The sequence below is a fragment of the Blennius ocellaris genome, assembly GCF_963422515.1.
Source record: "Blennius ocellaris genome assembly, chromosome: 10".
Taxonomy (NCBI): Eukaryota; Metazoa; Chordata; class Actinopteri; order Blenniiformes; family Blenniidae; genus Blennius; species Blennius ocellaris.
Genome location: NC_137659.1, coordinates 6339792 through 6364312, shown reverse-complemented (window position 1 = coordinate 6364312; position 24521 = coordinate 6339792). Strand labels below are relative to the sequence as shown.

General features: G+C 45.5%; 1 protein-coding gene across 4 annotated transcripts in view; it reads left to right on the top strand.

Annotated features, from left to right (window-relative positions):
* The window catches only part of ptprfb (protein tyrosine phosphatase receptor type Fb), a 189074-nt gene that overhangs the window by 105842 nt on the left and 58711 nt on the right, over window positions 1-24521 (top strand). For all 4 annotated transcript variants that reach the window (XM_080503638.1, XM_080503637.1, XM_080503636.1 and 1 more), the window contains exons 6-13: window positions 260-448; window positions 4281-4391; window positions 11924-12193; window positions 13155-13736; window positions 13977-14110; window positions 14584-14728; window positions 19465-19770; window positions 20595-20788. In XM_080503638.1, coding sequence (XP_080359764.1) covers window positions 260-448; window positions 4281-4391; window positions 11924-12193; window positions 13155-13736; window positions 13977-14110; window positions 14584-14728; window positions 19465-19770; window positions 20595-20788 — 1931 coding nt within the window. The remainder of the gene's footprint in view (window positions 1-259; window positions 449-4280; window positions 4392-11923; window positions 12194-13154; window positions 13737-13976; window positions 14111-14583; window positions 14729-19464; window positions 19771-20594; window positions 20789-24521) is intronic.

Sequence of the window (24521 nt, the reverse complement as noted above, 5' to 3'; positions counted from 1 at the left end):
AGTGTGTGTTTGTGCGTGCTGATTACTGTTTGGCCCGTAGCACCTGAAACGTATTTACTCCCTTTCATCCTCTTCTCTGTCCTTTCCTGCTCAACAGCTTTGATGCACTCAGCTCCTCTCGTAGCAATTGAAAGCCTGTTTTGTCAGAATCTTTTTTGTAAATATGTTTCTTGTTTACTCTTGCTTCGTGTGTTTTGCAGCCCACACTTAAATATCCACTTTTTTTTGTGACTTTATTTTTTTCTTTCGTCTTCTTCAGAGAACCAGATTCCTCCCGGCTTCCCCACCATCGACATGGGCCCGCAGCTCAAGGTGGTGGAGAAGACCAGGACGGCCACCATGCTGTGCGCTGCCAGCGGAAACCCGGACCCAGAGATCTCCTGGTTCAAGGACATGCTTCCTGTGGACATCAGCAGCAGCAACGGTCGCATCAAGCAGCTCCGCTCAGGTACAGCCTCATCCCATCTAATTGAATCTCTTGTAAGATTTCGCTGCACGCAGCATACCGACGGTTCAAAAAGTCACCACATACCTTCAGACGTGCGTCATGTTCGACACAAGGATACTGTGAAAAACAAGGGGCCTTTGTTGTCGTGTTTGATTTCAAGTCGTCAATCATCACAGAGGACATGAAAAGTTTTCAGTCGGCCCGTCACTGTCGGCTCCACCGCGTGCCTCACTTCTCTCCAAGTTTCAGTTTTCATCACAGCATAGCAACCACAGGCCAACGCAGACATTTAAAGCCATCCCCGCGGTTTCTGCTTGCAGCCTTTTCGAATACAGAGACATTGAAATGAAGCTTAATCGCTTCTCGAACACGCAGCCAGGTCACAATGAGGTCGCCCGACGATGTAGCAGCTGCCATTCAGCCCCACGTGAAATCTAATAAGAAAAAGACAAAATCAATGAGCTTATTTATTCTTCACAGCGGCAGGCCAGCTGATAAATAAACTGTTTTCAGAGAAAAGCTGAAGGTGCAAAGATTGGTGACATTAGAGCGGGTTCACTCTTTCTCGCCATGATAAATCTGCGTCGCTTCAGATGATCGTACAGCCATCCTCGGTCAAGAGAGGAGTTTCTTGTAATTGAAGAGCAACGTGTAGAAAGTCAGGGCCAGTCTGCAGGTCTGAGGACACGAAGGGTTAAAGATGAGAAATACTCTAGGAAAACCAAATGAGTTCAGGTTATTTAAACATGCAGCCCAGTCAGTTTTTTACCGCCACAAGCACGAGCCGAACAAGATAGATTTCTACAAATTATATACTAATGTATTCCTGTAATTGGTAATGTTTTTCAGTGCAAGGGTAGAAATTGTGCATTAACTGTGGCGCTAACAAACTTTTAATTGGTTTTCTTGCTCAAAATGCCTGAAATTTTCATGAACAATTCTTCTTCTCCGCCACCATTTTTTAAATCATGTTTCAGAATTAACGTCACTCCGTGAGACTTGAAACCCGGGCCCCATTCTGCAGATATGAAATGCACATTAGCGTCCCGCCACAGTTTAACAGACCCAGCTTCCACTTATTGCGTCACACTTACTGGATCCATTATCGAGCACGCAGGCACATTCATTCTATCTTTTCAGCCCGATCTGAAATCATTGGCTCTGCAGAGATACCGACTCCTTTTCCGATGAATACTTGTTGCCATCCTTCACTCTCTGTTAGCTGTGTGGGACTTACTTTAATTTCTCTTTGCCCGTTTCACAAACTGCTGTCTGCACAAAGAGTGGGAGCCATCTTAAATGAAAAAAAGAAAAGAAAAGCTTAATTAAAACATCTCCCTAAAATGGATGCTATTGTGAGGCGGCTGTCAAAAGCGATCCTTTTTTTTTTTTTACATTTACAGACGACGTGTAGTACCCAAGACTTCCTGCCTCCCAACGTCGATTAAGTGCTCTAAACTTTGTCATTTTGCATTTAAGTGGCTTCTTCTGTCGTATCAGTATTTTCTCAATTTTTTTTTTTTTTTTTTGTGGCTTGTCAGAAGCCATGTTGGTTTTGCTGTTTACTCCCGCTGTTTTGAGTGGATTACTAACTATTCTTTCAACCTTGTTTGCATCGAAATTACTCCCACCTAGGTGGTACACCAATTAGAGGTAAGACATGATGAATAAAGTGTATGGGGAAAATATCACGTCCACACCAGCACATCCCCCCCCCCCCCCCAACGCCACGTCGCCAGGTTCATCCAACCCCACCGCCTTCCACGTTTCCCCCTCCTTTCATCACCTCCCAACATGGTCCGTGTGCTGTCTGCTCGTCACCCAGCAAACGTTCACCAACCCTGACCTCGCAGAGAAACGCAGAGGCACACAGATCGAGAGTGTTTGCTCGCAAATTAGCTTTTCTTTTTCAAGGCTTCCTATGCCTTGATAACAAGTGAACACACACATACATTCATCTGGAAAATACAAAAAAAGAAACGCACAACCTTTGGCTTCAGCCTCTGTCTGCACTCGCATTTCAGCAGAAAAGGAGCGAGGAGCTGCATTTTAAACTAAAGGCCACCGTCGCCACCAGAGGATATACAGTGCCTGCCATGTCCATGTAAATTGAAAATGGATGCATTTGCATACAGCCTATGCAGCGCTGCATGGAAACAACCTGGTCGAGCTGAGCCAAGCCAAGGTGGAAGCTTCAACCTGTCTTTATGGAAATGATCTGCCTCCCCTTGGACTCAAAGCGGGATTTTGCAGCAGCAGCATGGGAAAACAGTGGACATTTCAAACTGGTCACCCAGTGTTTCCTCACAATCTGAATCTTTAATTCTCCAGCGGTGTGGATAAGCTGACCTCTGCCATAGGGCAGAAGAAGAGCTTCATAGGAGATCCACCGGTGTTGGAGTAGTTGAAGGTAATTGGGAGGATATAGGGTTGCAGTCTGACAAGTGCTGTAGCGCCAACCTTGTACATTTCCGTAGTACTCACAGTGTTTTTTTCCCATGGGAGGGCCGCAGATTGACAGATTGGTGACACTGCCATTAGTATGCAGGTGCATGTCACTGCTGAATCAGACAGCGATGAGCAAGCCTAGCAAACACCTCCGAGGGACGTGTTGTCACGAGATCTGAGGCGGTGTTATCACATGTAACTGCCCCACCCCGTTTCGCTGCTGTTTCTCCCTCCTTACCTGATTCGCGTCCCCCCCCCCCTCCACATGGTTGGTGGTGAACCTGTTTGTTGCATTCATCTCATGCTGCATGATGTGGAAAATGTATCCCGACATCATCTTCTGCTGAGTATTTTTGTCGTCTCCAAGCTGCATGGCGGCTGGCTGCCGTTTGTGCCCAGGCAACGTGCAGCTTTGGAGTTGTGATAACTGTTCTCACTCACTTGTGTCATACGTACGAACTGCTGAGAGAAGTAGCTTTGTCTTGTATTGTACGTCACAGGGTGCGGGTAAGTTTGCTGCTGCACTTTTAAATTCCCTTCAATAACTTCTGTTTGCCATTTGCAATTCAGTCGCAATGATAACATGATGACTTTGGACACGGAGTGTCAGAATCACCACAACAGAACTGGTCTCCTTGGGCTTTCATGCTCTGTTGAAAAAAACCCCCCAAAAAACATGTTAGCAGTCTCTCTGATGACTACAGCTACTTGGAAATGTGAATACTAAGCTGAGCCATCTGGCAGAGGAGCTTCGCCCTTTGGTGAAACCTGGGCGATGATGACCTCCCAGCGAAACGTGCACTCAACACTGATTGAAGCAAACTCACGTGCACTGTCAGTTGTTTACCTGATGACGGCTCAGCCACACACACAGAAAAACAGAAAAAAAACACCTTTTGTGTCGCCTTCCAGTTGTGCTATAACCAGATATCTGGAGTCAAGCAAAGTCACATGTAATAATTAATGTTATTAAGTCACTATGTGAAACATAATAACACACAGTAAACCACCACTTCCTTCCATGATTGTTCCGCAGCTCAGGTTAACTTCATGCTCACATCTGCCTCAGAGAGATAATCCCCCCCCATGACACAAACACTCCAGTTTGTTTCCATAAGCAGTAGGCAGAGGTGAATTATGCTTTGGCATGTTGTTGGAGTAAATAATTCACCCTTGGTCACGGTCTTTGAGTCTCCTCAGCCCAAATGTTCAATTAACAGTTTGCTTAAATGTGCTGCATCTGCTAAATGTTTGTTGCACTTCTTGACAAAACTCATCTGAGCACAAGCTACATCCCACCATCCGACCTTCCAGGCATCTGCTGTAGTCTCTTCTCTTTTTCCACGACTGTCCAGACATCTAAACTTGCGAACCCTCTGCGCAGGAGCCCTGCAGATTGAGAACAGCGAGGAGTCGGACCAGGGGAAATACGAGTGCATCGCCATGAACAGCGCCGGGACCCGCTATTCCGCACCTGCCAATCTCTACGTGCGAGGTAAAGTCCAATGTCTCTCTCAATTGTGAAGTTAATCAATCATCAATATTACGGCTTTTGTCTTTTGCTTTTGGAAATCACGTGTTTTGAAAGTGTGTCTCCGAACGTCCCACCCTCCTGTGCAATGATCAGAGCTCTTTTTAAGAGTGGAGTGTTTGATTGACACCTTCTTCAATTTCCTCCCAGCTTTTGTTTCACCTGTCAAAGCAAATTATACCTTTTATTATTGATTGTTGAATCTCATTTGAGTAAATGCAGTGATTGCCAACACGGCTCTGCTCAGCTTCAACCACCAGAAGAGCTCCGATCCGCCATGATAGTGGTAACAATGACACTCGGGGCGCTTCTAGTTATTACGTGTTTTCTCCCTTAGCCACATTTATGCAACTATTCCTGTCTCTGTGTGTCTCCCGTCAACCAATTCTCTCACCATTATCCTCTCCCGTCCATTCCTCCCATACTAATGAACTGAACTAATCTCAACGTCCTGTTTGGCTGTGAATCCGACCAGGTGCGGCCTCTGTGAAAACAGCTGCATTGAATTCGTTTCCTCTGCTGGCATTAATGCCAGGCCCCTTTTCTTTCACATTTTGACTGTATCGAAAGGCTCCATTATTCCGACACCAGCACCTCCTCTCTCCTCCCTCCTCCTCCCCCCGCACAGAGCTGCTGAAGGCACAGACCGGTCTGGGGTGTCAGGGTTTGTTTTTTTGTTGTAGTGTCTCCGTGAGCAGACTAATGCAGGGCAAGGGCAGAATTGTACCCATCCTGCAAAAAGCCGGTATAGGGGAGAGAGTCGTCTGGGTCTGCCCCAGCCGTAAACAACACCATGTCTGATGTACATGAAACAGAATCGCTGCTCCAGTTGTTAGTGCGTGGGGGGGGGGATTCAAAGTGTTAAGAAATAGACATGCTTGGCTATCATGTCACAATTTTGTTAAAAGCATTGTGAAATGTATCTTACATGCTATTTTATGGGTGAATGATCACAGTTTCTTACTTATTCAGTCATTAGGGTGAAGAAATTAGCGTCTGCTGTTTCCCTAAAATAAAAAAAATAAAATAAAAAAACCCTGTTCAGGATGTTTTAAACTGAATTGACTTTATTCTCTAAAGTCTTTTTCACTCAGATACGTGCTGGTAATATTTCGTATAAATCCTGTCCGCATAGGCTGAAATCCAAGATAAATGTTTTCGCAGCAGACAGAAGCTCCTCCCGGATCAGAGGAATCGTCGGTAAAATCATCCTCAAGGACCGCGGAGAAATCAAATTTACAGATTAAACAGTGTGTAGGCTCCAGAAGGTTTACATCTTAAACCTTGACAAAGTGGGGAGGGAGGCAGTAAACGTAGAGGATGTGAGTCTTGTCTATTAATCACGTAGTGTCTGTCACAGGTGCAGACGCTGCCCCCCCCCCCCCACCTTCAGAGGTAATTACAGTAGTTGTGTGGCGTGGCGCCAGCAGGGCCCCCGGGCTCAGCGAGGCTGTAACACCACCCAGGTAGCTGTCAACCCGTTGCCCTCAACACCAAGTTTTCCGCCACACCGGCGGAGAGATAGAAATCTAACCAACCGTAACCTTTTAAAAGCGTACTTGTCTGGGAAGAAGAACAAAGGGGGCCGAGCCATGTTTTCACTCCATCTTTGTTACCGCCGCACGGAGGAGGAGATGAGACCTGGGGCCGTGCTATCACCGGGAGCACAGATTGGCTTTAAAACATGAGGGACTGGAGACGAGCGACCTTTGACATGCCTCTCTTCCTTTCTTGTTTTCTGAGGGGGTTTTTGTTTTTTTGTTTTTTGGGTTGTTTTTTTTTATTCTGAGTCAGAAAAGAGGGAGGTTGCTGTGTTTTCAGCAGCCTGCTGTCAAACTTAGACATAACGAGCAGGTTGTTTCAGCGACGGTTGCGTTTTACACTTAATGTGCAACACGAAGTAATGACAATAATTTTTTTAATGAACACTTTAAATCGGCTCTTTTTTTTACCCCGGGTGTGTGTATGATAAAAATATGTCACTCGATCATTCAAAACTTTGTAGAAAAACAATTGTATCATCTCTGTGTAAAGTTATTGCTCTTTAAAGGCATCATATGAAAGGATAGCCATGAAAGAAAGAGCTGTGGTATTATTCCCTATCAACACCCTGCTAACATCCACCCACCCACCCACCCACCCACACACACACACACACACACACACACACACACACACACACACACACACACACACACACACACACACACACACACACACACACACACACACACACACACACTGCTGTCAGACTTGTATTAAAAGTGCTTGTTATGGGTTGGTGTTTTGTGTCCATGAATGTGTTTGTTTAGTTTTTTTTCATCTTCTTCTTCTTTCCTTCCTCACTTTCGTCGCCACCTGATCCTATTCCTGTCTGCGGGCACACAAACATGCTTCCAGCATCACCGTCACCACCCTCGTCTTGACATTTTAGAGCCACGAGAGAGACGGATGTCCTCATATTTCTGTGTGGGCGGGGAGGGCGAGACTGATGGTGGAAGAGGAGGAGGAGGAGGAGGAGGAGGATTTGTGGATGAAGGGGTCTACTAGTGGATTGTTTTTCCCTTCCTGTAATATATATATATATATATATATATATATATATATATATATATATATATATATATATATATATATATATGCTTCCACCTCTCATCCATTAAGAGCATCTGCATCTTTGTAGGCGTGTGGATGGCGTGCGCGCCCATCTCCTGCGGGTCACTCTCGACGTGACCCCCCCCTCTAAAGGAGGACTCCATCAATGTGGGCAGAGTCACCGGGCGTGCTGTGATTGTGCATGAGCGCTCATTTGTCAAGCGCTTATCCCGCAACGGAGGAGGGTTGTCAGCTTGTGTCTGCTGGCACTCTTTCATATATCCATGTGACATGTCAATATTTCACCAAGGATGAAGTGCTACAGCTGGGCTTTTATTTCTCCAAAGTGTCTCCATGCTGTTATGTGTGTATATTTGTGCGTGTCAAGGAGGGGAACTTGCTCGGCAACCGGGCTTAGGTCAGATTTATGAATACATTTATGGAGATGTAGTTACATCTCGTGCACTAAAAAAAAAGTCAAATTTTCTTGCATAAATGAATGATGCATATAAAGACTTACTATAACGGTAAATCCATTTAATGATACAACTAAATGTATTGCAGGAAGTAAGTTTCCCCTCCTCTATCATTGCATTTCCTCACTAACCACCACTGTGTGTATGGAAGCACTGGTCTGTTTCACGGTCTTGTCTTCCTCTTCACTCTGTGTCTTTCCATTCCATCGCTCACCTCCATCAAATCACTTCATCCGCAAACAGATCAGCGTGAAGGTTGGTCATTTTCACTTCTTGTCGCTTCTCCTCAATTTGACGCAGATTTTAGCAGAGGTCGTCCATCCCTCGTCTACCCACCCTCCACCCCTCCGAAAAAGAAAGCTCGCTAGACAACACAAATATCAATGACAGCTGTCCTTTATCTCCCGCAGTGGCAATATTTTGTGTCGTCGTCTTGTTTTGCATGAAACCCTGAATAGTCCTCGCATGACTCTCTGTGCCACTCCCCCACCCACCCCCCCACCCCTTTAAACCCTGTCTCAATTAGTCTTGCCAAACCATACAAAGGATTCCCTTCGCTGGTAGCTTAAGTCATTATCAAATTTCTGCCTTGTTTTGTTGCTGTGTGTACTTCCCAACCACACCCGTATTGTGCCTGTCAACGGCCCCGCACTGAAACCCATAGCTGCTTTCGCCCTCACACTTTCCATCCACCTCTGCAGGCCCATCAGAGGTGCGTGATGGATTACTTCGGTATTCAGGTGGCAACCGGATTTGTCAGGTATTTAGGCAGCAACACCCCTGCTCTCCCACTGAGGGACATGGGTATCAGAGCTGACAAAGCCGTTCTCGGGGGATTATGTCTGTTTTGCCACCATGGGCATCCTCCACTCCTCCACCCAGATACTGAAGGATGTGATAGATTCACGTGAATCAAATGAGAAGAGTGACATCCCGCAGTCAACGTACTGCTGCAACACTGCTGGGAAAGCAGATTATGTACACTGAAGTTACTGTTTCAAGGATTATCTCAGAACAAGGCCTATTATGTTTTTCGTGTTTTTTTCTTTCTTTCTTTCTTTCTTTTAGAATATTGAGTCATTTTATGAGTCATAGATTAAATTTCACTTCCAACAACCAATCTGAGGCCCCCGTTTATACGACAATGTTTTCAAGTGAAAGCCTTTTCGAAAACGTTCCGTCTCTATAGAAACAAAAACAACAGCATCTACTAGTGGTCCAACATGAAAACTACATCATTTTATCCATCATGTAAAAAATGAAACTTTTTTAAAAGAAAAATATAAAAACACTGAAAATCTTGTGTAAACTCAGCCATAAACAAATAGTTTTATACTGAAAGCACCCAGGTCATGTGGTAATTGTAATTTGACACCAGAATCATCATCTTGCAGGCTGTTGCCTGGCAGACAAACACATATGAAGAGTTTCTGCAAACAGGAGTCTCTTCAATATGCAGTCCAGCACATCTTTCAACATTTTCTTCCCATTTAATACAAAAGCGTGACACTATGTGATGCATATATGCAACAGAAGATACAGTATAAAGAAAAATTTGAAACTCAAATTTTTTGGCCTGAACCCTGATTTGCATTTAATAAAGGTTGGCAGTGCCAGCGTCCACGTCAGAGGTAATGTTTTGGAAATATTCTCTCCTCCAGCACTATAAAAACCTGCAATGCAAAGAGCTGACGTGTACAATATTTAAGAATGAGCTGGCAGTGTGCTGACAGGGGGGGATGATCAGCCATCATGGTAGCCCAGAGCTGCTGCCAGGAAGCCCGGGAGCCTGCTGACTCTGTGCCAGTTTGTGCCAGATATTGATTGACTGAACAGGTTTGCTATCCTTGGGCACTTTGTCAAGGCAGTTAAATTTATAGGTATCCAGCAAGCAGGCAGGCAGAGTGGAGACAGGGCTTATTTTGTGGTTTTGATAGAGTCCTGGAGCCCATCTCTCCAAGCCGCTCTCAACAGGAGAGAGGCTTCGAGGGAATCGATAACAATTACCTGCCCTCTAGTCATTTTGTTCCACAGCACCTCTCCAAACTTAACCGCATGCCATGAATTATTCACAACATTAAGTGTTCAATATACACAGGGCCCATTGACTGACTGCTCTTAGCACTGTTTAGTCTATGGAATCATGAAAGAATAACAGATACTTTGAGCTTAATGGTTTTACATTAGAGCCGCTTCTCTTTTTCATCGGGCATGTTGTGAAAAATCGCAGCATTTGGAGAATGTTCCAGTGCTACAGCGTGCGAAGACACAGGTGGCCATCAGGCATAAATGAAATACTGAACGCCGCTTTTCACAAAGTAGCCTTCTCATAGAAAAGCGTGTTGTGCATCACTCACGCCGGAGATCAGATGTTCAGTCATTTATATGAGAAAATTGGGGCGAGTTCCTCCCTTATCTCCTCCCCCCAGCGTTCACTAGACTTGCTATCCCATCCCACATCTCTTCCTCGGCTCCTGTGCATGCTTTGCTTGAGAATGTCATCCCCGTCCTGTTCCCAGGCTGCTAACACTGCTCAGCCTGTCCAGCCTCTGCATGTAAAAAACTGACATATTCCCATGAACCGTTTAATATATGACGCTCCGGGTGGTGTGCCATTTCCTGAACATTTTATGTGCGACGATGTTTTAATAAGACACTTTGAAAATGTAAAATTGTCACTAATATTGGACAGTTCTTTCGATCTTGTGTGTGTGTGTGTGTGTGGGGGGGGGGGGGGGGGGGTTGAATCCAGGGGTCAACAGGAAGTTCATCCAGCATAATTGGGATCAGGCCACTAGTCTTTCATCGTCGTCATCATCGCTGCTTTTAGACAAGTGTTATTATTTTGCCCGGACGTTTGCTTGAACTTTCTAATGTTGCTAATTACAAAGACAAAAAAAAAGGTTTAGAGGATACTGAGAGCCTGCTCACATGGCAATGTTTTGAAAACAATGTCCATTGACACAGCAATTGGCAGAAATGCTGAAAATACTGATTCAGCATTGTATTTGAATTCCTCAAAATCTGTTCATTAAAATTGCATATGTACCTCAATCGTTGTGGGAAAAATTCAGACAAATGTGTACCAGGTCCCTCCCTTACTGTGTTGCGGTCCACAGAACCAGCCTCTCCTGACTGGAATCTCAAAAGGTGCTTTTGTGTTTTTCCATTTCACTACATAATGAGGGGAATAACAAGCATGGCTGTAACGACGTTCCGGTTCAAATTAGATTGAGGAGGGAGGGTAGGGGTGGGGAGGGTGGGGAAAGGGAAGGTGTAGGGAGACTCATATTTTAAAATCCATTTTCATGTAGACCAGTGCAAAAGAGTAATTACAGTCAAAACTTTTTTTTTTCTTTTACCCAAAGAAATCTTATAAGGTATTACAGGAAACAGGCAGTATGGAATGTGCAATGGGAGTTTTGTACTATAGTGTCTTGTAGACATGACCAGCACATATGGTCATGTCCCTAAATATTAAGTAAATGTCTGGCTTAGTGTCACTTTCTCCATTTTCAAGGTTAAAGAAGTCACAGCTCCCCCACCCCCTTTTTTTGCCATTTACATGCCGCATACTCCCGTAATGTTCACTATGTCATGGATTTAACAGGCCTGACACTGATGGATGATCACTGTGTTGTCAACTTTTCCTCCTCATGTCAAGTGGATAAGTTTGTCACGGCTTCGAGAAAGTCGGCACACAAAAAAAAAGAAGAAGCTGTAAACAGTGTAAATATGGAAGGCGTTTCTCGTGTGTCTTTATTTAGACAGAAAACAAGTGGTATGTAAATGTCTGTTTATTCTAGGCTAGCTTTTCAGGATAGCATGGAGCCTCGGCATTGGTGTTTGCCTTGTCCCTGGCGACGTCAACGGGCCCTTCTTGTCTCCATGGGAACCTCTTTTTAATGTCAACCTTATCTGCATATCAGAACTGCACAAAGAGAGAGTGCGAGAGTGAGACGACCAGGGAGAAAGACAGGCTGAGCAGAAGGAGCCAGGGAGAGGGAGCGGGAGGAGAAATCAAACAATGGCATCTCCACAGGGTCCCTCAATGATGCAACTCTCACCACCATTTGACACCCTGACAAAAGAGGTCCAGACATAGTCTCCAGCAAAACCAGGCTATTTCTGATTATATTCCCTTTTGTAGGCAAGAGGATAAAACATCCCCTCAAAGATTTCTTGTGAATTTCCAGAGCCATTTTGTGACAGTCCTATTATTCCCATTGTACTCGTCTGCACATTTGGACAAAAGCGATCAGCCCTCTGTTCCATTAGCTTCCCTGAGTTAGCGACTAGTCTCGTGGTGTTGTATGGGCCAGGCTGTTCATGAGATCATAATAAAAAAAAAAATTTTTTTAAAACCCCACCATAATCACCTTTACACTAGATATTTATTTATCCCCATTGCTTCTCCTCCCTCAGTGCGAAGAGTGCCACCAAGATTCTCCATCCCGCCCACCAATCAGGAGGTGATGCCCGGCGGCAGCGTCAACCTCACGTGTGTCGCCGTGGGCTCGCCCATGCCCTATGTCAAGTGGACCATGGGCCCGCTGGAGCTGACGAAGGAGGAGGAGATGCCGATGGGACGTAACGTGCTGGAGGTGACCAACATCCGCGAGTCGGCGAACTACACGTGTGTGGCCATCTCGTCTCTGGGCATGATCGAAGCCACAGCTCAGGTTACTGTCAAAGGTGAGAGTTTGATTCCCATTTACATCACCCACATATTCATCTGTATTGGGATTTGTTGAACAGAAGGCCCGTGGGCCAGAACTGACCCACAAGAGGCTCCAATTTGGCCAAACAACCAAGCGAATGGGGAGAATGACAAAGAAAACATAGAATCTTTTAACATTGTTTTGTAGGTAATGAAAGCCAGCCACCTTTTTTTTTGCAAAATACCCTCAAAGTCTTGTCAGGGTGAATTTGTTAAAACATGCACGCAAAAGGCTGCAAAATGCAACTCTTATACATTTTTGGGGGGACATTTCACTATTTTACCGGCTCGACTGTGAAATTCGGCTGTGTTTGACCCCTGAGCTAAAATGAGTTACATGAAACATTATCTACTTTTGTCGGTGATTTCATGAAGGCTTGTCCATCCATTCATACCTGCATGTGTTCGAATGTGGCTCTATCCACCTTTGTCGTCTACCCGACCTTTCTTATCAGTTTTTGTCTCTATCGATTTTACTTTCCACTCAACTGATCAATACATAAAATGTCACAGTCATTAGAAGGGCCACCGCAGCCTCCAGCCACCCACCTTAAAGGAAGCCACACTGTAGACTCTCTGTTTTGTTTTGCACTTGTCTCACCAGGAACCACTTTCCCAATTTTCTCTTGTTGTCAGTGATGCTGAGGTCACTTATTAAACATTAAATTGGGACTTCAGTCAAGCGTTTCTATTCATTTTGGAGTAATATCAACTGACAGTGCTATAAAAATTAGCTTATGAAACAATCACTTCAAGCGCTAGTTGCAGAGAATGACTTCCAGAATGAGAAATGACACGGCCGGTCGTGTCTTTTCCCTTGCAAGAGCTGTATTTGTCTATATTCTGTCGACATTTTTAGAATTGCTCTGCCAAATGTGTCGGACAACCAATCTCTCTCAAATTACTAAAGTTAATGCTCTGCTTCTTCCTCATCAGCCTTACCAAAGCCCCCCACCTCACTCATCGTGACTGAGACCACCGCCACCAGCGTGACTCTCACATGGGACTCTGGAAACCCAGAACCCGTTTCTTACTATATGATCCAGTACAAAGCCAAGTCTTCCGACAACGGCTTCCAGGAAGTGGAGGGCGTGGCCACGACGCGCTACAGTATCGGTGGGCTGAGTCCGTATTCGGAGTACGAGTTCCGCGTCATGGCTGTCAACAACATTGGCCGCGGGCCACCCAGCGACCCAGTGGAGACTCGCACCGGTGAACAAGCCCCCTCCTCGCCACCGCTGCATGTCCAGGCGCGCATGCTGAGTGCCAGCACGATGCTGGTCCAGTGGGCGCCGCCCGAAGAGCCCAACGGGCAGATCAGGGGCTACCGGGTGTACTACAGTTCCGACATGACGGCTCCGCTCAACGCCTGGCAGAAGCACAACACGGACGACAGCAGTCTGACCACCATCTCAGGCCTGACTCCTGACATCACCTATAGCCTCAGGGTGCTGGGCTTCACTTCAGTAGGGGACGGACCACCCTCTGAGATCCTGCAAGTCAAAACTCAGCAGGGAGGTGAGCAGCCAGCCCACTGTGTGTGTGGCTCAAAGCGGTGGTTAATTTGTCTGCAGGAAGTGAAAGCTTTGTAATGGCATGTGCGGTTAGAATAAAGCCCCATAGTTACATATTCCTGTATCACTGTCTTTTTTCCAAAAAGAGTTGGTGAAATGAAGGTGAATCTTGCTGTGGACATTTAACTTTAATGTCTTATGGTTGGTCCTTTTATAGTTTTAACATCCATGCACTCTGCTTCAGTCCCTGCACAGCCGTCCAGCTTCGAGGCTGAAGCTGAACTGGACACCCGCATCGTTCTCACATGGCTGTGGCCCGTCCAGGACCCCATCACCAAGTACGAGCTGCTGTACTGGGAGGCCAGCTCAGACAACAAGGTTGGAATAACGATATAAGGTTATGACTATTTGATGGGCCGGTTTTCTCTCCTGCACTGCATTGCATCTGGTCTCATTTTTCCATACATTTGTCTGCTTCTGTGTCATATTGTGCAATGAGACTGCAGGCGAATAAATCTTGTTTTTTTTATGATGCAATTTCTCTGAATGAAGAGCTTCAGCTGTGTTATTATAGTAATGCAGTTGGCTCCCCAGCTGATGAGAAAGATTTACTGTCGAGACACACAGCGCACAGTTGTTCTCTTGTGTCTCCCGGTTGCTGTGGCTCTTCATTCAACTCTGTTGGACTGCTGCACAACTTGTAAACCAGAGGGCAAATGTTTTGGCGAGGCGCGAACAGCAGTTCAGGGAAAGATTAGTTCCCCAGTTTTACAGACAAACACATGAGCCGATCTTTGTGATGCTCTCGGATTTAAAAATTTGCTCTGCCATTTCTCTGTTCAACCCTCCAGATACACGTGTCCTTCAATCCAGCAGGCTCCTACGCTGTTGACGGTCTAAAGCCTGACACCCTGTACCGTTTCTCCCTGGCAGCCCGCTCTGAAATGGGTTTGGGCGTCTACACGCAGCCCATCGAGGCTCGAACCGCTCAGTCCAGTAAGTACACTGGCTTCTCTCCATCGCGGCGTCTCTGTCCTCTGCTTTTATCTACTTGCTATCCATTAACCAGCAATCTTTTTCAATGAGGAAAAAAAAGGGAGACAAACGTTGAGTTTTGTAGAGCTTAAATCAGAGCGTGGGCAACTTGAATGTCAAGTCGATTCCCGTCTAAACTGCTGACAGTGCAGCCTTCACGGTCAGCTTCACGCTTCCGCCACCTCCCCTCTGTCACCAACACTAACCCCCCCTGTCCGTCTATCTGAGGGCAGGCCCTGTGTCAAAGGTACGTTTAATGTGTCGTGTTCCCACATTTGTTAGCCGTGCCATGTTGTTTTGCCTCATATCATTATGTGCTTTTTCAGTGCCAGCACTAAAAATGTCACTCTGCCCGCTGACTGAGTCTGTTTTTTTTTTTTTTTTTTTTTCCATTTTTATTCGCTGCAGCAGCAGCAGCACATTTGTACCGCCTCACCAGGGAGCCGATGTACAGTTCAAGAGTTTCTAAAACAATGGCACATTGGTACTTTTGCCGTGTAGAGTGTTGAGTTTCTATTTTATTTCATTTTCATTTCTTTTCAACTTTCAGACTGAAAAGTAATTGTACAAAAGAAAAGGTCAGCAGCCTTCAAATTATCTTTAATCCCTCAATTCAAGTTTTTATTTTGACATAGGCCAGCTCAACTCTTACTGTGAATTTCAGAAAGTTTAGCTGCACGATGTCAATCTCCTCAGAATCGGAGGGGAGAGCTGCTGCATGCTACCAGACACAATAATAAATATGATAATGTTATGTGCATACTCTCCTGAAGGGATATTAATAATAGAAATAAAGAATCAAGTTATTCGACTCTTAGCATTTAAGTGAACATTTTACTTCAGGGACCACATGCAGCCCAGTTTCATCTTTAGTGGGAGGGACCAGTAAAATAGAGCTGTGGTAACCTTAAAAGATTTACTTGAAAGTTTTTCTCGGTAGTGGTGCAGAGTATACGTGATAGAAATGTCAATATTTTCGTGACACCAAACAATTACTGCCAAAAACGACCACAATATCAACATAATGCAAATTTGAATGAAACCTAGTTATGCAAAATACAGCGAAATGTAAAGAAAACCTTTCCTATAGCTGATTTAGGTGCACAGAAAAAAAACACTGGAAGGAAACGATGAATGCAGTCCAGCATTTTCACAACCTTGGGGATCTGTTCAGGTCTGATCTCTGCTGCGTTTCCGTTATAATAATAGCAATAATATCAATAATAATATCACCCTCAATGATCTTTGTTCTAGGTTCTGTGCACAATTAATGAGCACAGTAGATGAGGAGTGTTTTTTCCTCTCATTTAAAGAGTCCATATGACGCTTAAAGCTGATTTGATGCAGTCCACTAGTGGCGTGTTTTAACGTATTCTCTGATACTTGAACGAAATGGAAACTATTGCATTGTTGCGTCGCAATGAAAAAATAAAGTCCATTGATGGCGGTTCAAAAGTGTCGGATGTGCTGGAGCTCCTTCACACACAGAAGACCTTTAAGCGAGTACAAAAGCTAACCGCACAAACCAAACCGCAGTTTCATTTTGGACTGTAATCAGAGAGCAATGATCTGTTAAAATTAATTGTGCAAAACACGTTAATTAGTGTCAGCTGGATTGTGTCCATTCACACCGGCTTGCACATTCAGACAGTAGCTTTCGCTCTCGCAAGCCGCTCAGACGCCAGCAGGATCTGCAGAACAAAACACATTGGAGCACAGTAAAGGCAGAGTTGGATTTTGGTTGGCTTTATTTTAGCTGAAAGAAATCCTTTAAAGTCGGCCCGGATTGTCCCAGGACCAATCCCGAGGATCAGCGCCGGGCATCTCTGCGCCGTACTCCTGTTTTACTCAGAAATAGAACCACAATTATATCAGGCAGACAACTTTTCCAGTGTTGTTGATATTCCACAACGATCAGGTACAACTTTAAAACTTCTGTCGAATAAGTAACAGGATGTGTGAGGCAAAAAAATAAAAAAGAGAGAGACTAGTGAGGTGGTATGTATATCTTCCACCTGGTTTGACAGGAGAAATGAATGGGAAAGCCTCCTCGAGCTGCAGATCACTGCCAGTTGAGACAGAGTGGCGATGAGCCTGCGTCCTTGTGCCTCCTGCTGACAGAGGTGAGAAGAATTTAGATTTCATACAGCGGCAGGGCGGCATGCATGCAATGATCTCCAGCCTTGGGAAGAGCTCTGAGGCAAACAGACAGTGGGGACAGTGTGACATTTTCAAGTGCTGCATTGAAATGTTTAGCATCTCTTATTTCATGCCAGAGCAATGAATGGAACTGAGCTTCATTTTTGTATTTGGGGGTTATGTATTTACTCAGCTATCACTGTGCTTTAAGCAGATTGAACAGGTCTGATACTCGACCAGAAACGTGAATGGAGACGCTCCACAGAGGGGATTGAATCAGACAGTTACGAATCATTACTTTAAAATGCTGTCTTAAAACAAATCTAAACCCAAGAAAGCGGGAGCGTGTCGAAGAAGAAGTGACGTCTGAGTTTTTCTGTTGGGATCAGATCACAGTTTTTAAGAAGTGATGCTGCTTTACCTGCTGTGAGCTCTGCGTGTGAGATCGAAATTACTCTCCAGATTTCAAAAAGCAACGCAGCACTGTTTTCCCAAGTAAGACGTCCGTGATTCTGACCCATCCTAGGCTCCGTTTGCACGACAGTGTTTCAGGTGAAAACAAATCGTTTTTGCATTTTCATTACTTGCCATTAACATTTAAAAAAAAAACAAGGAGAAAACGAATGCATCCACAGGGCAGAACGTGCAAACTCCACATAGAAACAGAAACTCCTCCAGACTCAAACTGGAGACTGTGTTATGAAGAGCAGCACACCACTGTTTGCTCCCATTATGACAATACAAGTTATGATTATATATATGATAATCGTTGAAAAAATTTGCTTCATTTGAAGCCCACTCTTCTTCTTCTTCTTCTTCTTCTTCTCCTTCTTCTTTGTATTTCCTGCGGTTCTCTCCTCACATTGATCCAGCCAACTTATCATTAGGCGCTCAGGCCCGCGATGCATTTTGCATATCATCACCTTTGTTTTAATTCTGTCTGTCAGCCTCAGACAGACACATCTGGTGTTGTGGAGCCGGTCGGTTTCTGTCCACTCTCTTGTGGATCAGCGACCACCTGACGAGACTCACTACTCTTTTTGTTAAGCCCCCAATGTTCTGGCATTAATATCTGAGCTCACTGTTCATTGCTCTGCTTATTAAAAAGAACTAGATGTCATGGGCATGCTTTGTGAGAACACTTTGATTTGAATTCTTGCTCCCTCAGTTTGTTTTTTTATTCTTTTTGTAGATTGGAGTTCAGTTCCTGATTCAGTTAGACGCATGAAATGTACAAATGTGGTTGTGTTTGTTTTAATCGTTCTGTATTTTAAAGTAGTTTGATTTAACTTTATTTCACCTCTAGACCTGAGCGTTTAAATGTATTTCAGATTTTAGCATTAGCAGCAGCAGATATTAGTTATAATTTCACAAATTACGAGATATCACAGCTGATTATGAAACCTAAAACGATGAGGTGCACATCATATGCCCTATTAATAACTTTGCGTCCCATTAAGTTAAAAAAGTGTGTTGAAGGTCTGTTTATCTCAAAAGTTTTAATTGCATTACTGAAAAAGTGCCAGTTCGCTCGTCGCCTCTCAAATACAAGCTGCATCTAATGTAGTAAATCCTTAAAATGGAAGAACTCTGTTCCATCTGATTAAATAAAAACACTGTTTTTCATGGCACCGATTCCAGACCAGGTGCACACGGCGTTTTGAATATTCATAACTGTTATTGATTCAGAAATGATTGCTGAATGCGTGTCTGCAGCAGCTAACGGCTGTAATGATGCCCAGAGCTCTTGCATCAAGGCGTGAACACCGGTCAACACCGTCCAGAGCTCGTTCACACGCTCGCACATCTCCGGCCACATTATCGCTCCCTCTGCTACGAGAGAGGCGGCACAGAGGGCAGTTAAGGATAAGCTAAAAGAAAAAGAAAGCATCTGCCTTGTAAAATGTTGCTGTATTGTATTTTAGATTCCGTTTACCTCACCCAGTTACTTTCTTGGCCTCGTGCATAAATGTAGTGCCAAGCGCAGCTTCAGCAGTGGCCCCGTGTTGCGATTTTGCATCCAATCTCTCAGTCTAGAGGCAGCATGGAAGCTTTTTGTAGTCGGAATAAAAGCAACAAAAAAAAAAACTTATTCAACAATGGCAATGTGATATTCATAAATGTGTCACATACTGTAAGTGGTTTGTGATGCTCGCCAGTTTACAAAGTGAATCAGTATCAGTGTGTGTAAAACTCTAGAATTGTTCCCTATTAAGGCCAGGGATAGTGAATACACATGCTTAAACAGTAAAAGCTCTTTGCTAAATGATTTTCCTTCAGGTTAAGTTATGAATAGGACCAGGAAGTGTAAAGTTAAGAGAACTTGAAAAATACTGAAATATGGTCGATGATCACAATTCAATCCATTGTGTTGAGGTTAAAGTCACCCTTGCCATTGTGGATATTCAGTTTTTATGTTGTTTATCTTACAAAAAGCTTCCTGTTTTATTCCTTGTTTTTGCATTTTAGTCCATTTTTTGTTTGCTTGATCCGTACCCTTCCTTCGTGTGTGTGTGTTTTTTTTTTGTTTTTTTTGCCCTACCCCCCCTTCCCCACAGCCCCGTCCGCCCCCCCTCAGGAGGTACATCTGGTCAGCCTGACCTCCACCAGCCTCAAGGTGAGTTGGGTGGCGCCTCCGGCCGCGAGCCGCCACGGCGCCATCGTGCGCTACACAGTCAGCTACCAGGCCCTGGCTGGGGAGGACACAGAGCGGCACGAGGTGACGGGCATCGGCGCTGACGCCACCAGCCATGTGCTGGAGGGCCTGGAGAAGTGGACTGAGTATCAGGTGTGGGTGAGGGCGCATACTGATGTGGGCCCCGGCCCTGAGAGTGCCGCAGTGAGGATGAGAACCAAAGAGGATGGTAGGTTGCCGCAGAGTGCTCTCACACTCGTCAAATCTGTGGTTGTGGCTGTTTTTCTTCACCCTCTTCTACTTTTACTGCACAATTCCCTTTGTTCTGTTGATCAATTACCAGCTAATGAGGTGGCAGTGGTAGTGCACGGGGGGTCACCTTTTCTTCTTTTTTTACCCTCCTCTTTCCAGCTTGTTCTCTCTCGCGTTAAAACTTTACATCTATCGAGGTTAAGGCTCATCACTCCTGGGCCTCAGTTCTGCACCATGTTCCTCCCTGTTCACTGTGTAAACTTTCTTTTTGTCCCCCATTCTACGAAATACAAATGGAGCCGCTTTCCCCGCTTTTCTCCATTCTCCCGCTCTTGCTTTCCCCCCCTCGTCGGGCGTTTCTCGTTTTGTTTGCAGTGTGATAGAGGGCTGCTTTCCCTAAGAGGGAGCCCTCTATAATTAATGTGTTTGAAGTTTGCTGCATCACAGCTAATTTCATACTGGAATTAAGGGCACTACAGACATTGCTAGACCACATGCTGTCCCAAATCAAGGGATGGGGGGGTTGTTCAGGGACGCAGCAATCTTAGAAGGTCTGAAGTACGAAGGGATGATTTGAGTCATGGCCAGTTCTTGGATCTTTCTACACTGTGCCCAAGTTTACAGAAAACTCAGGAGTCATTATTTTTGATACTTTCTGGCTCCTCATCACAAAACACAGTGAACTGTGAAAAATCACTGTCTCAGCATTTTTCTCACTCCTTCCTCCACCACCACCACCCCCCTCTTCCCCTCTTTTATCCCTCCCTCCCTCCCTCCCTCCCTCCTCTGTCTGGTTTCCAGTGCCCGGAGCGCCCCCCAGGAAACTGGAGGTCGAGGCCATAAATTCCACGGCCATCCGAGTCACCTGGAAGCCGCCGCTGCAGGGGAAGCAGCATGGCCAGATCCGGGGCTACCAGGTCATCTTCTCCCGGCTTGAAAACGGCGAGCCACGGGGCCAGCCCAACATCATGGACGTCGCCTTGCCAGAGGCTCAGGTACTGGATGATGCCTCACTCTTGTCCAGTCTTTTTCTCTCCCCTTTTTTTCTTCCCATCTTCAGCTGGCCCCATGTTCACTTTTCCTTTATTCTCATTCCCCACTGCTCGTCTGTTCCCTTCCATTGTCTGAGTTCACACTTCATTTCCCTCGTACTGGGTGTCACACACTGAATTTCCTTTCTGTAGACTGCAGTATCAACCCTCCCCCTATTTTTTTATTTTATTTATTTATTCTTTTTTAAATATATTTTTCTCCACATGCGCCTCTAAATTGCCTGCCTTTTCCTACGGCTTCGGATTAGTTGTCGTTACAAGATCCAGTTTAATTCTACAGTAATAGCCAATAAATAATTTATATGCATTACATCAGGATGTGGCTGCGCAGAATCAATGCACCTCCCTTAGCAGTTTGAGAAGTAATACATATGCACTGCCTTGTTACCATGTTTATGAATCAGAGTTATTTTCCTGACGCCGCCCTTTACACATTAATGCAGCCCGTTTCGAGTTGCCCAAAGCTGTGCGACACCGCGAGATGGATGGGAGATTGTAATCCTTAAGAGGGATTCAGAGATTCATGAATATCTTAAAACTAAAAAACCCACTCGCATTTTTTTTTCCCACTCTGTTTGAGAGAGGAGAGACCAGCTTAAGAACCTCCTTCTGATTGTTTGCCGGGAGTAACATTTGCACGAACACGCTTTCGCTCCCGCCCTCGATGGCCTTCAACAGAAGCATCTAATTTGAACATGTAAGTGCTCCCAGGCCACGGGGAGAGAGAGAGAGAGAGCGAGAGAGAGAGAGAGAGAGAGAGAAAAAACAATAAAAGAAAAAGAAAAACAAGAGAAAAACTGCACAGCCTTGCATGTGTCTCTCAGCTGTGTTTGCTGATAAATGGGAGCAGCAGTGTTTAGGCAGAGCAGCAGGTTGCTGGTTCATTTCCCAGGCAGCTGACGCCGCCGTGCCCTCGAGTGGAGCTGTTAACCCTCGTTTGCTTTGGCAAACGTCCCCGCTGTCTTAAGTCTTATCGCAACAGACGGGGAGACGGATTTAAAGTCACCTTGATATGACGTTCCCAACGTGTTGCATCGCGGGTGACGATAAGGAGCAGCTTGTGGATTCCAGTTGTGTGGCGGGGCATATTTTTGATGTAAAATACATAATGAATAACTTTCATGTGGCTGTCAAACTACTAAATGGCTCATCTCACATGGGACTCAAGTGCAATTTGCAAGGGTACGGTGAAAATTTTGCTAATTCTGGCCAGAGAGAGCTCAAAGCGTTGCCTGCATGATAGGCCGCAGATGATGCAGCTCAGCCTACACCTGGTGGAAGAATGTGCCCTCAGCTCCCCAACAACCAACCTTTGTTTTGCAGCAGGAGCTTCTGGCAGCTGCTGCTGACAGTTTATTGTTTTTTTTTGACTGTGTACCAGAGAGCATGACAGCCCGGACGACTTCGTTTGGTCTGGAAGAGCAGCGCGGCATGGTGGCTGCTTGTCTTCCTGGAAGTGTTTTCCTCCCGTCGGACGGGGATTTTGTTTTTGCGCTGCGCAATCTGAACTGAACATGACCCCGCACTTGTTATGCAAACAATACCCGCGGCCGTGTCTCATTTGTGTCGTGTTCACACAATAAACACAAAGACACGCTGTAATTTGGCGCTCGGGACGGCGCTCATGTTCCAGTTCAGTGTGCAGGACACCTCTCGAACGCGCTGCCCCCGTCATGGCCGACAGATGACTTTCTCCTTGCACCTTCTTTCCCCTCGCCTCCCCCTTTCTCTTTTCCCGACATGGCCTCCTTTTGCACTCTCCCCGCTAGAAAAGCCAGTTGAGTAATTACCAGAGGCTTGCGTGCAGGTTGGTTACCCTTGATTGAGTCATCTCAACAGATTGTTTTCTATGAGGCGGCAGCGAGTAGCCAACCTGCAAGAACCTGCCCGGACATCGTTAAAGACCACACAGTCAGCCAACGCGCCACAGACAGCCCCTTATCCGTGTTCGCCCAACTGGTTTTCACAACAATCCCTCCTGCTTTTTTTTTTTCTTTTTAAATGCATCTTTCCATCCACGCAACCCCGGCAAGAAGTGGAACAAAAATGAAAGAGATAACATGAGCAAACATGCTCGACGATGGGATCGTGGTAGGCGTTCCAGCTGGCCAAGAAGAGTTCGTGACTCATCCCGGAGTCACGCAAATCCCTCAAATGCACACCTGTAATTGATGATGAATGCAAGATGGGGGGGGAGGGTGTTGGCACCTTCTATAGTGTTTTTGTCAAGAATTTCCCAAATGTGTTGTGAAATCAGTCCCGCATCCACCCTTTCACATGAATGGATGCACAGTTAACCTGCTGAGGGGAAAAAAAAATTATAATCTTTTCAGGACTCGCCTAACGAACAAGTTCACCTTCGACCTCAAATCACAATTCCAAGTCGACTGAATGAATTGCAGATCCCGTCAAAATCTCCCCCCCCGCCCCCCGTCTCTTTGTCTCTGTGTTTCTGGCTCCTTCTCTCTGTGAATTCAGCCTCTCTCAGGGTTAGCTGAAACGCTGGGAGGAGAGCTACGAGAGCTTGCCTGTGCGTAGGCGATTTAAGCGCCTCTTTTCTTTTCAAGCAGGAGCCCACACAGCGCCCTCATTTCCCTGCTAAATTTAAACCAGAGGCCGCGTTAACGGCGCAATGTTATCGACCCTTTTGCAACTGTACTTCTGTTGGGAAAAAGTGGACAGAACCTGAGTTGGCAACTTTACTCCCGGCAACCTTTAGGCTGGTGGTTTTTTTTGTTGTTGTTGTTTTTTTCATGCACACGTCCATGAAAGTTTGCAGAAAACGGTGCGATGCAGTTCTGACGCCATTAGCCATTCTGTACATTTCCGCACAAGTTTGCCTTTATTCAGCACCACTTTCCAGGTTCATTTTGTTTGACCACTCATGCGTTTTTTGTAGTTTGTGTGAGTGAGGCGACGCTTCACTGCCTCTACGGCCTTCACCACCTCAGATTGGAGTTGAATGGGAATCGGGGCGGGGGGGCGTGGGGGCAAAGAAGAGAGCGAGAGAGAGAGAGAGAGAGAGAGAGAGAGAGAGAGAGAGGGGAAAGAAGCACCTCAGCCCGTTTCACTCCATCAATCATGACAGCTCCTTCTCTTCCACATCACTCGCTCCCCCCTCGCTCTCATTTTTATAGCCACACATCTCAGCCCATGTCATCACATTTGCATTCACCCGCCTGCAAATTATACCGCTCCGTTTCCACAAACGACGCTTATCAGCAATGATGTGTTTTCAGCCTGCGTCGGCATTCAAAATATAAATGAAGGATAATTTATAATTCTCCAATGGACTTTAGCAGGAAGCTGTTTGAATGGAAAAGGATTAAGCCGAAGTTGCGATAAAAACTCTTACAAACCTTGATATGTTTGCCGCTCTGCAGACGTGCTGAACAGAGTTGACGGTAAACAAATTAAGCAATTAGGAACATGGCAAACTGTTATTCACGGAGGAAAGTAACAGCTGTTCTTAAATGGTACTCTTCAGTGCCCTGCGATGCCAGGGGAGCATGAGGCAGCGGTTTTTAATGGGCCATGTGTCTCGATTCGTCACAACTGGGACCCTATAGAGGCCAAGCTCATGCTTCACGTAGCCGGCTGGCAATGAAGCTCCTCCACAGGGAGGAAGGTGGAGATGTTCTGTCTTTCGTCTATTCCAACTGTCAAAGGGGGATGA